The sequence below is a fragment of the Colletes latitarsis genome, chromosome 7 (genome assembly GCF_051014445.1).
Source record: "Colletes latitarsis isolate SP2378_abdomen chromosome 7, iyColLati1, whole genome shotgun sequence".
NCBI classification, from domain to species: domain Eukaryota; kingdom Metazoa; phylum Arthropoda; class Insecta; order Hymenoptera; family Colletidae; genus Colletes; species Colletes latitarsis.
In genome coordinates this window covers 6,992,785-7,006,256 of record NC_135140.1, presented here as the reverse complement: position 1 = coordinate 7,006,256, position 13,472 = coordinate 6,992,785, and the positions used below count along the sequence as shown (strand labels likewise).

Genomic DNA, 13,472 nt, shown 5'->3' with positions numbered 1-13,472 from the left:
TCTTATACTTTTCACCATATTCGAGAATGAGACGAAGAGAAGAAAACCGAGGGTGAATCTCGCCTCGAAAGGGCCTACGCTCTTACGCGTGTTTTTATCCGTGATTTCATAAATGCCTTTCATTAGAATCCTCGACAAACGGTTCGGTTAATTAACCCTCCATCGGAATAATAATCGGTGAGACACGAATGTCCCGTTGATCGTAATTACAAGGTACGCGTTCGAAAGGTATCAAGAGTTTTTTTTTGTTCATAAATTTATTCGAAGGTTCAATATTATTTCTGCACAACAACATTTATCAAATCGTTCCTTCCAACTCGAGAACGCCTGCCTCTAAGCCGATTGCGGAATTCTCCCTGAGCTCCTCCTGCGATTTTGCAATTACATCCTCACGTCGACCTTTCGATGTTGGTTTGTAATTTTATAACTTTAATTAACTGCTAATACCGAACAAATACCAAGGATCTACATAATATAACATCTCTATCCTTTTTGTTTCGTATTTGCACTCTCATCTAGAATGTTAAATATTATGCTCAAAACAGAAATACTACATAAATTAAATTTATTTCTCTTAACATTTCAACTTCAGAATTGTTTTAATTCCAAAGTAAAAATATGGCCAGTAAAACTGTTAAGCTCTCGAAGCTCGTCGTTTTTTCAGAGATAGTTTCAGGACCGTAAATGAGACGAAATGGAATTTTTTTTGACGACGACAAAATAGAACCTCTTACGCTGTCGATATGTCGGTCGATCATCCCTGACGAGGTCGGATTCGTGGAGTTAGCAACAAGCATTTACCGTGTAAAGCTGATTCACGCGCGTTGAAGAAGAAACGCTCGCCAAGAGAGGACGGAAAAAGAATAGCGTGTGAAGCAGTCGCAATTAGTGCTCCTGTTTGGTCGGCGAACAAACGTTTCTCGTCGTTCGAACGAAATAACACCCACGCGATAAAAATCATGACGGCATCCACCTAACGCACTGGAAACACTGGAAACGTTATTAGGAAGAGCCGTATTTCCTACTTGCACTCTATTTCTGCGCGTTCCGTCAACCGATTCAGCGAAACGAACTCCTCTCATTTCTTCTTGCGCTTCCTTCTTCGATCCCTTCCTCCCGGATACTTGCATTTATTCCACCACCGACTCTCTAATAGTCTCTGTCGATCCCGGGGGACCTTCGTCACCGCTATTTTTTATTTTTCGTCTCGCTTTAAATCATTTCCAAACTTGTAAATTTTCACAAACAAGGCGAATGGTAGATTCAACCCCTTTGCGGTCTGGAAACTTGGTTTAATCCTGTTTATACTTATGTGTATTTCTCTGTTTCATTATTATTCGTAATTTAATATTCGTGTGGTATTTATTCAAACACTTTTCAACTTGCTTTTTTCTCGTATTCAACATATAGTTACTCCCCCCACTCGTATTCTTTTTATTTATTCTTAACGGATGTTTGTTTATTACAGTTCTGTACGTTTGAGAAGTAGTTTTTTGTCTTGTCTTGCCTTTTAATTTTATCTTAATTTATTTTATTTTAAATGTCTAGTAAATATTTATTTTAAATATCTTTAATCTTAGTACTGGTCGCGATCAACGCAGCTTAACTTCGGTAACAGTTTAACATATATGCAATGTTTCTAAATTATTGTTAAATATTATGATTGAAAATGTTTGACTTTAAGTAAATTTCCTATTGTAAGTTAATTTTAAAAATATATTCTGTTATTTAATTAAATAGAATATATTATTCTAAATTTTCTAAAAGCAATACAATTGAATTTAGAAGAAGACAACGACGATTAAACGAGTTTTATAACTTCCCATCGTCTCCAATAATATTATGTATTTCAGAATTCTTAAGATTCGAGGGGACACATTCAAATACTGTCCTTCGTTGCCGGACAAATCCAAAATTGGCCAATTTCTGTCATTGTCCTTTGGATTGTTCGTCGAGTAGCAGCTATCTGTTCGGTCGAGCGTATTCTCGCGGGATTAATGACACGGATTCTACTTGAAGCGGTTCTCTTTGGCTGTCATTTCGTTTCTCGAGTTCGCCCACGCTTCGCCTCCCGTTAACCCTTTCTATTATTTCCTAGCCCTTTTAATTAACGCAACCGCAACGGTGAAGTTTCCGACGGTCGCTCTTACTAGCGAGATCGTAACTTCCTCTCGGTGTATACTGGATGTTCATTCGAAAACATTAAATCTGAATATCTCGAAATCAACGCATTTCCTTTAATTCGTCAATATTCATCTTATTTCAAATGTTAAAGATTTTAAATCCTTCTATAAAAAAAAAATTTAGTGCTGTCAAATCAGGAGATCTAGACGATCGTGTTCGATAAGTCCTCTTCTACCAATCCATTGTCCTGAATTTGTCCATCATTCCGTCATAAAATAAACAAGTTTCATGAGTAAACATATTTTTATTTCATTAAGATAAAATTTGAGAAAAAAATGTTTCCTACAAAAGTTTGTTCTTTCAATGGGTAAAATAAGAATCTGTAAATAAAAATATAGGTTTCCACTTTGGAAAACAAAGTTACCCTTTGAATAACCTTGAAAACGTTCAACGAATAAAAAACAAATAAAATAGTCGTTTTTCCCTCTGGAAATCGAGTAACTTTTGTATTTAACGTTCTTCCTGAAAACGTGTCGTTTTCGAGATATCTGGATTTAAAGTTTTTGAACAAACACCTTGTATAGTTTGTTCGCGATAACTCCTGCTCCCTCGTTCCGCGCATAATGCAACGAACAAGCACGCGTACTTCCGCATCGCAGTCATAGACTCTTTCACGCAAAGCTTGGCTGCGATAAAGATCCTTTCTTCCTCAAGGTGGGCCTCTTCACAGACCACGAAAGACGAAGATAAGTAGAATAGCCCACTCGTGGTAATTACACGCCTCTACCTTGCTTACACATTTTATACCTTTTTTTCCCTCCCACTCCCTGCAAACAGTACTAATCCCGGAAGTGGTCGTAGAACCAAACTGGCACTAGTCGGTGCATTCGATTAACCTCGCGCTAGGTCCGGTTGTCTCAGGTCCTACGTATTTCGAAACGACGTAATAAAAGCGTTTTAAAAGTACCGTTAAACACGGAATTCGCTGTCATAATTTTTAAGAACGTCGACCCAATTTTTGTCAGAATGATCACCGATTTTAAAGGTGTCTCGTTTTACCTCTGTTTCATTAATGGTCGACTATAATATTGCTTTTAGACTCGTTTATTGAACTTGTTGGAAAGTGCAATCTTGGTAAACAGTCGTGAAATCAGGCTTTTGTTGAAGTTTTTCTTTGACAGGCTCCATCTTGTTAGAACCACTTATCGTCCACGTGCGAATCATCCAATTTGAACTGAAAAGAGTTGGTAATCCATTCGCACAATCTTGTCGCTGGAAATGATTTTTTTTCTAAAACTAGCATCGCCTCGCGACTCGTTCAAAGTCGAAACAGCGAAATCACAACGCACAAAATGGTCTTCAGGCTTCAATCCGTATAAATGTAATTTCTTTACAAAGTCTCTTCGTTTTAAAATATCTGTGGAGATCGTTTGATAGCGAAAGTCAATCTGCTAAACGTAGCAAATGAAAAAGGTATATTGGCGACTCGCAACGAGAGCTTTTACGAAACGCGCTAATTATTTACCCGACCTGTGTTAGCTCTACGAGGCGTTAGAGTATAAATTTCTTTCACAAAGCGCCTGTTGGAATACAGATCCTTGAAATGCCAGACACAAAAGCCACAATTGAACTCCGGACGGAGCAAATCGTTCGGTTGGCTTAACGCGAGTCAAGACCTTTCGCAGCAAAATGGCAGCGTTAATCTACACCTGGAGTCGAAACGGAAAGGTTGAGACGCAGTAACGGCCCGTTTTTTTTTTTCTTCCTCGGGAACGAGATCGACTAACCTTCGGTGCAATTATATCTTTTATCACGGCGCGGTATCATTTTGTCAGGGCGTGTTGGCACTTCAATAACAATGGAAATAGCAACGGCGGTGGTTAGAGCAACCTTGGCGGCAACGATGGCGTCTTGCGAACCAAGTCGCCAGTTTTCTGCTCCGCGCGACCGACGCTCGGAATTTAGACGTCGACGCGGAATACGACTCGCTAATTCGCGTTAATCTAATTTGTGTTGTCGAGGTAGCGAAAGGTAAGAACCGTGGATAAATGGCTGAACACGACGGAGTTGTTCGTTGGCGTTGAAAAATAGACGATGAAATATGCTTGGATCCAAGATGGTGTCGTTTAAGTTACTCGACGATAATTCTGAATCATAAGGCCTTGGATTTGAATTTGCTCGAATACAATTGTACACGATTAATATTATTTTTTGATACGATATGTTAAAATCTCGTGTTTCGTCTATAGAAGATCATATTTAATCGTCGCAGAAATTTTTTGCTACTAACTGAATAAATATTATAGATATCAAAATTCACGTATGTATATGTAATTTTCGTATTCGGCTGTATTTACAATTAGATAAAAGAGTCCTGTTTAGCAAATAAAGAAGTCTTTTTTCGGCGTGCAAGGATTCGAACGGCGTAGTTTCAATGGACAGAGTGGCGCAAGCACGCGAACACGAATTCCACTTAGCACCATTTAGCTGTTGGACGAATTTTTTTTTTTTTTTTTTGTCCCTATCATAGCCGGGTCCATAAAGTCTTCCAATGGAATCCCAATGTAATCACGTTCGTAGTTGTTCCTTTCTAGGAACTCAGGGGCGCTGCACGCCAGGAGCTCAAGCCATTTACCCGGGAAATGCAATAATTGCAAATTGTAATGGGACGGCACTCCAGTACCGTGCCATTGTCGCTATATCAAGCTCCCTCTACCCTTACTTTCCTCCTTTTTGCCCCTCAAAATTTCGTCGTTCTCCACACATTATATATTTCTCTGTTTGCGTCTGGGGACGCGTCGCGACAAAACTTCCGTTGGTTTACTTTGCGTTGTTCGTTCCGTAATATCACGTCCACTCAACATTTGGAACAATTTATACACAGGGTATCTGCACATCAAAACAATAAAAAAAAGTTCGTACAAATATGTCCTATTTGACTCTGTTCTCAAATTGAATTTTTTCTCTAACCCGTGTAAATTGTTTATTAATAATAGTATTAGCGAGTGATTTTTTAAAATTGAAGATAACATGTTACAAATACAGTAACGCATAAATTCATTTTAGAATCCTTGTACTGGAGGACGAAATAATGTCCGCCATTTTATATCTATTTACCTTTGAAAGATGAATGTAAAATGGCTTTGTATCATCGACTCAATTTAATACTATCGTACTGGACATACTGCAATTTCTGAATGAAAAGAATTTCCCAAATTCTAAATTGTTGGAAACCTCGTTTTCACACGTGACATATTTCAATGAATTTTGATAGAAGAATTCTGTCATAAAGAATTTATCGCGACAGATATTTTCGTCCACTTCGACGCCGCGCCATAACTTTCTGACCCGCTTTTACGATTCTACGGAAAATCATAAATTCCCAGCGTATTAAGGGGACGTTCCCATTCAGGGGGGTCAACAAATCGATTTCTTTTTAATTGTATTTTATTATACTACACGTTGAGTGTTTAATCCCAACGTTTTATACCCGTGCACGATAAAATGACGAAGTTATGAACGATTTCAAAAAAATGATGCACGGGAGTCGCGGTACGTTCGTAAACAGGGTTCCTAAACTTTTTATTCTACGTAAAATCAGTTTAGAGTATATGTTTACGATTAAAAATCATCTCTTAATTTTGACAGTAACAATAACAATGGATGGTTGGTCGAGCCCTTGTGAGAAAGAGAAAGGTTAAGCCTAGCCCTCTGTAATTTAATGGCGGTAAAATAAAAGAGTAACGATTTTTCTTTGATACGTTGTTCTATTTATGCTATGAGTCTATCGAATTTGTATAAATGTATAATTAAAGACTCGTCGTTCTCGAAAAGCTTTGAGAAATGTAATTTAATTGCTAGTTTCACGGAAATTCTGAACATGGAATTAACCGCTACTTATTTCGACGCGATACGCGCAGACTCTTGGTAGTTGGAGCATTTATCGCTTTCAGTACACTCGTTTTCGGCATAGACCATCAATCTGGCGAACCGACTAATTAACGCGATCCTCGTTTACGGTCGTGTGCACGAACGACTATCCGTTTCATGCGAGACTGAACCGGATGGTGACAGCAGATAAAATATCAGTATGGTCGAATGTGATGTAAGTGGGCCGGTAATGTGTTTGTCTTGGCCGCAGTTTCCGTAACGACGATTCGAGTATTTATGGTAACTGCACCGTCGTTAGAATATCGTGCACGATCCTTTGCGCAGTGGAAATAAAGATCAACGGTAACCGTAAGCATATAGACGTATAAACATCCCTCGCATTTGGAAGAAAATGTTTCAACTAAAACTAATCCGTCAAAATTAAATTAACTGCTTCTTTCTGTGATACATTTTAAACTGTACGATTTTTCTTGAAAAATCGTAGTCTTTGCACTGCCACCGATAACGTAAGATTCTTAATCATGGGAGGGTGTATGAATTTGTACATAGAAATGTTAAATATTTATTTTTCTTGCATACATCGTGTCTAAAAATGTTAATTTTACCTTTTCGATGCTTTGACATTATGAAAGATATTTAATATCTTGCGTGTGGTACAAATTACAGTAATGATTCTTAAAATGAACCCCAGACGTGATTCGTAAGTTGAATATTTTCATAGTTCTCAACTGTGGGGATCTCTATTGGAGTCAGTGAAGCATGAAAGACGGCATGTAAAAAGCGATACAGTAATGATTCGTAAGTTGAACATTTATATGAATGAAGCGTGAAAGGCATTTAATATCTCCTGGTGTCTAATGTTTCCTCTGCTGTACGAAAGATGAACGTGTCAGTTCCAGAGCAACGTTCATTTTAAGAATCATTACTGTACAAACTTCCTGACGTCTTCGAAAACTTACAAACGCCGATAGAAGTACTCAAATTCAAAATTCCGTAACTCCTGACCACGGTCCAGAATTCTTTTAACAATTATCTTTATTTCGATGACATTAAAATCGAAGTTGCGTGCCTAGTCAAACTCGTTGATCTTAGAATTAAATTAATACTTGTCCTAAGGTCGATGATTGATAAAATAGAACGGTGGCATATACTTTCCGTAAATCGGGGAACGATTTTCTGAAAAGACACTGTCGTTATTGAATAAAACCAGCGCGGTACATGACGTACATCGTTCCCACGCGCAATAAAATGTTTTAGGATTACGCAACGAAGCTCATGACGAAGTCTGCCGTGCACTGCGCAATTTCTCGTGACATAAAACTGCTCCCTAGCTCTGATAATATACGATACAACGAAACGTTATCACAGTCCACGTTACTTTCCTTCAGTCTTGAACGAGTCATTTTTATTCTATGTATTTCGAGTCATCCTCAGTCGTCACCGTGATAATATAAATATAAAACTAGGATTCTAATAATAAACGTCTGGGAGAAAATTGTCAGCGGGGTTCAAGATTCTTTCGTAATAAAAATAATTTTATCGATAACTTCCATAGAAGCTAAACTGAAAACTGAAAAATTAGGGTCGTCTTTCAATCGTTTGGAAGAAATTTACGCTGATTAAACAACGACTACCTTGAAACTGATCGAAGTGCAATTTTTCGAAACGACCCTCAGATTCGATGACAACGGAGCGGAAAGGATTAAAATAGGACACCGAGTATATTTCTCCGAGTACGTGGCAGCAATAAACGGAACGACAGGAATGCACGACCTCGTGTTTCGTACAGATTATTTTTATTCCCTTTAACAAGCGCCGGATCTTCGGTTTTGGACTCCTCGCGAAGGCATTTCAGGTCAGATCTTTCTCTCTTTCCATCGACGTTCCAAGATTAACGCATTAACTACCTGTGTTCTATTTAAAGAATGTTCAGAAAAATATTCTTTTTTACCGGTATTAAAATTTATTTGAATAAAAAACTAAATAAAATGCAGTACAATTGTTTCATAATCTGTTTTCAATAGATCGCGTATAAAAGAAATTTCTTCCAGTATATTTAATTACAAGTAATTTTTCAAATGTGTACTACTAAATTTTGTGTAAATTGAGGATTACGAAATATTGTTTCAAATTCTAGTATAATGGAAAAATTTTCAATTTATCTTATCGTCGATGTTTATCAATATCAATTGTTTGTCGGAGGCATAACTTGGGGTTACAGATAGACAAGTAAACCGATGAGAAAGAAAACACTGAAAAGTATCTACACGGCGATCGATGTAAGATTAAAACGACACTGGTCGTGAGACTATCATTTTTTAATAAATTTGATCGTCATTGTGCGTTCCATTAAATACACGCTGTTGGATTAGTAATTAACGACGTCGATAAAGTTGTCAGCTTCGTGGATTAAACGACATTTAACAAGCGAATGTACGATTGGTTCGCGATTATATTACACCGTTGCGCCATTCATTTTCGTGTATCGTGACAGGATTATCATTTTTCGCACGATCGCGTATTATCGTTATCGTACGATAAGATATCGCGAATCGAGGAACGTTCCACTTTTTATCCTGTCTACCTGAAACTTCGATAAGGAATGCCTACGTTGTCGTTGAACTGTTTTTTTCCCCCCTCCTCTCTCTTCGTACATTCTCGCGACTGAGTTAGGCGAACACGAAAGCGCAATCACTGAAACGTGTTACGCAACGTTGTACGATATTTTTCGACGATTTAGGTGCATGGAACCGATCCGGAAACAGCGTCGAAAGACGTGTAACAGAGTTCAGAAGAATATCACATTTACGAAAGATAATAATTTCGGCGTTTAATGTTAGATTTATGGAACCTGTCGAATTTTAGATTCCATATTTAAAATTACAGAACTCGTAAATATTATTTGTTAGCAATTTATTTTGAGCTTGATGCAAACGAAAAATTGCAGTTTAACGTAACAGTTTAAAGTGTGTACAATGTACAAAGCATAAAAATAAATTTTACTTTCATAAAATTTCGATTATAATCGTTGGTCTTTTCGGAGCTTACATTATTTTTGACGAGAAGCTGTCGTTTCGCCTGAAATCTGTTAATGAACTCGTCAGTGAAGCACACTTTATCGTTTGAACACTCATATTATCCTTTAATTATAATTTCTGTTGAAACGGTAAAGCTTGTCTAAAGCATCAGTAGAACGTTATTGATCAATTTTCTTGCCTGTAATAATTTATGCTCTGCAAAGAGCAAGAATTTTGTACAAGTTTTTATACAAAAAACATTGTACAATTTTTCAACATTTAATGTACAATGTACGATACAATACAAGAAATAGAAAAAATAAAATAAACTAAAAAAAAAAGAAAACGAACGCAACGTTAATATAATAATAGAAAGATTCATGGTGAAAATCGTGTAAGAATATCCACAGTATTAATAATAATTATTCTTGTTGTCTAATGAAAATTTTAATTTTCTGTTACAGGTGAGTCAATATCAGCAATAAGCAGCCATTCTATAAATGTAAGTGATGAATTCTATTCTTGATGCATAAAGTAGTAACATTTTATTTTTATAATTACTACTTGCTGAGTAGGTAAATATGGTTCGAAATATCTTTGGTTCATCTTTATAACAAAGTGCTCAACAATTTGAGAAATGTCGACAGACAAATTTCGTGTCTGGTGTGACGATCGACCCCTAGGTTTTTACATTTATCGAAAGTAGCTTGTTTCAAAGTTTCGGTAAACGTGGATGGAATCGTCTCGTTATTTGTGTTTTATTAAAACGCAACGAAACCGTAACGTCGAACACGATAATCGGACACGGTTAAACGGTCGATTCGTATTCAATGTCAGTCGACTTATTCTCCGTATTTAGCGTTTCATAACGTGGGTGGTTAATGTGAATTTTCGCCTACGGTCAATCGTCAGCATTTCTCGGTCGCTTAGATCACCGTGTCGGCCGATTAACGGACTTTAAATAGCCGAATAATTCGATTACAATTCGAAGAATAACTCGAAGTCGACGACTTGTAACGTCCCCTGCAGATAAGGTCAGTTATTCGATCGTAAATTGGGATGGCTTTCTTATCGTGCTGGTTACGTAAGAGCTTTCGTACGTAGACGAATCCATTGTCTCGGAGCCGCCCTAATTTACGAGCTCCGTTTAAGATCTATGAGAAATCATGGCCGGATGAAAGAAAAAAAAAGAAATGTACACTCGAGACTCGGGAACAGATATCATCTTTGGAGCAGGACGATCTTCCTCGTCGATGCATAACTGCTGAGACGTCCATTTTGTTAGAACGATTTCGAGGGACGATCTTATCGAATTAATTTATTGACCCTGCGTGTCGAAGGCATTACAAAATTAAATACGAGAAATGCGACTTTTGCTCCCTTGATATTCCCTTCAAATTTATTTTCTCAAGTGTGTGCTCGAAGTTCGAATTCGTTCGCTTTAATATAATTTGAGATGAGGAATTTATAATAATTCGTCTAATAGTGACTTCAAGACGTTGGCAGATTTATTACAGTCTTAATATTGTTTCAAAGCACTGTAAGCGTAAATCAATATTTTTGAAATGCTGTTATCCGTCTTAGGCTTGAAATAGACAGAAATGTTCAGCGTTTATTTATTCTACAGATTCTAAAATCGCTCAGAAATCAAGGTACATACGTAGCTTTTTACAAATTGCACGATTTTCGTATGGAACCACAACTTAAAAATAGCGTAGGTTGATTTTTTAATAACGTTACATTTTTTAATCTTTTTTCATTTTTAATTACATCCCATCTATTTATTACATTTCTTCCTTATTTTTAAATTGTGTTCCTCGCGTTTTCGAGGAAGTATGGTTAGTCTTATCAATGTTTAATGACTAGGCTCGCAATTGGTGGGGATGACTTTGCAAGCAATATCGCGGGAGTACTGTACGTAGCACGATAAAAGGCAATCGCTGTTTCAATAGCTGGCTCGTTATGCGTCCATAAGAATCGCGTTGTCGGTTTGTTTGACTGATCCTCCAGTCGTGCTAGATTTAATAGTTCCTCCGTTAGTCTTCGAAAACTCCTTCCGGAAGTTGAAGATGATGAAAGGAGAGTGCTCCTCGTCGCGCTGGAAGACAGAAGAGCCGGGGGTTTCGACGTGCGATAAAGGGCGAGGCGGGTGGAGCGAAGGGAGAAGAAGGGAAGGAGTTAGGGTTAGGGTCAGGTTAGGGGTTGGATGAGCAATAAGGAATTATTGCGGTACGATCGACAAACGGCGGCTACGTGGCTGCACTACGGAAGATTCTCTCCAATCCAGCGACTTTCTTCTCCGTTGCTTTTCTTTCCTCGCCATTCTTATTTCTTTCTACCTCGCCACGAAACCTTCCAGACTCGTCAATATGTAATGTTCGAAACTTCTGTTCCGCCGGATAACATGCTCGTCATACCATTCTACGTGGAATAGAAGATTCTATCCAATCTTGTATATTTCAGTGGTTGCTGCACGAGCCAGTCGTGACGCCGGATAAACGAAATCCTTAAATACGCTATTGTTTTATTTCGCGACCAAATTCCCCACAGGAACAGAATTAAACAAAATACGTACAAATATTTTTATTTAAATTTTACAATTTAAACGTCGATTCTACAGAGCAGATTTTTCATTTATTTTATTTCACGAGCAAATTCGCCGAAGAAACAGAATTAGGACACACACAGTGATTCCTTTATAACGTTCGCGTCGCAGAACAGAGCCAGCGAATGTTATCGAGGGAGGGACGTGAGAATTGTCGATCGTTGTTTAGTATCGTTTCCATTGGGGAAAGCTCAGCTATGCGATTAAAATAATTTCATAGTTGTAAATTGGAAATTATAAAAATGTTACTTTTGTTCTTTCAATTCAAAATTCAAAAATGTTACTTTTGATATTTTTTTATTTATTTTGCCAACTTTGCACGATAGAAAGAGCTTGAAAGACCCGATAAAGAATAAATACAACGATATAAAAATTTTAGATCTAGTCATAAACTAATTCTTGGTCGAAGCTTCAAAATATCTATTAATGAGTAATAATTTATGAACGAAAAGGATCGTTCGAATGTGGCGCTAAGAATTTCGCGAACATTTTGCATAGAGTGTTTCGTACTCGAAACGAACAAAACGATTAAACCGCGGGAAAAAACATCGGTCGAGTGGATCTTGAAAAAAATTATGAGATACAGGAGAGGTCGTCGGACACTTTTACGAGCGCCCGCAACGATGTATTCTTCGAAAACCATGAACGTTCTCGTATTTCTCTCACAGAGCGGCGATTTTTATTTTAATTTTTGCCGTTTCCTTTTTCGGATCCTGTTTCGCGGCGCGAGCTGAAGATAAAGCGCGAAAAGTTTTTCGAATAACCATTTTGTAACGAACGAAGTTCAAACGTGACTCTCAGTTTTCATTCGCTTGGTGGCTTAATTCGCCTTTTTTCCGCACGCATAGATGTCAGGAAGAGAGATGAAAAGAGATTTACGTGGAAGAAAGCAAATTAAACCGAGGAGTTCCTTGAAACGCTTCAATTGTGCCTACTAATTTAAAAGTGTTTAATTAGTTTGATTAGAGGCCAATTTTCATTAACGTTCTCGAGGCACGTTTTCAGTCCCCTTTCGAAGATGCATACTTCGAAATCTGGAGTAAAAAAGTATTTTAGACAAAAATTATTACACCGTTGACTTTGATGAAATTTTCCACGAGTGTTCATTATACTTCGAGAGGAATTTAACTATAATTTGTTCGTGTCTCTTTTTTTTACTGTAAAGAAGACGTTTATCACGAAAACAATTTTCTTCGATACAGACTATTGTTTAAAACATCTAGCTTTGATACCTTTTTATGTGGAACTCCGTAAAAAAAAATATGCACTATTGCACTTAAAGAAAAAATACGGTTCTACAAATGCAATACTGTTTCAACCATTCCTCTCCTTCCATTATGATTTTTCTCTAACCATAGGAACAGATAAGTGGGTAAAAGTTGGAAAACTAGAAAAATGATAAAAATACATCATTTATTTAAGAATAAAAGAAGAAGAGTAGAAGAGAATTCCAGTGCCAGCGTCTGCATTTAAATTGCAGAAATCTATAAATTAATGATATTATTTGTGAAATAAAAAAATAACCAATTTAACCTTTACAGACTAATTTGTTTATATAGATTTTGACAAATAAATCGTGACTCTCCATTTTTCGTGGCCCACAAAATGTATAGTATAGCCCAGATAGTTTCGGTCGAAAACCACTGGCGTAGGCGTTAGGCAAACAAGAGTGGTTGAATGTTGTTTCTAGACGCAAAGTCTAGTCTTCTTTCTCTCGGTGTGCTCGCTTTCGATAAAAACGCAAATAAACGCGGTTGAAAACTGCCTCTTGAGTCATCGATGATTGTAACGCGTTGTCGAAGGTCAGCCGGTTTCTATATCACGCGCATTATCTC

The 13,472-nt window shown here is 37.3% G+C and overlaps 1 protein-coding gene across 23 annotated transcripts in view; it reads left to right on the top strand.

Annotated features, from left to right (window-relative positions):
* Nucleotides 1-13,472, top strand: part of LOC143343149 (protein muscleblind) — a 562,363-nt gene that overhangs the window by 119,339 nt on the left and 429,552 nt on the right. The window contains exon 4 of one of the 23 annotated variants that reach the window (XM_076767734.1): nt 9,497-9,532. The exons of the other annotated variants lie outside the window; for them this stretch is intronic. Coding sequence (XP_076623849.1) covers nt 9,497-9,517 — 21 coding nt within the window. The 3' untranslated portion in view covers nt 9,518-9,532. Of the gene's footprint in view, nt 1-9,496; nt 9,533-13,472 lie in introns of those variants that run through there. 23 annotated transcript variants of the gene reach the window in all.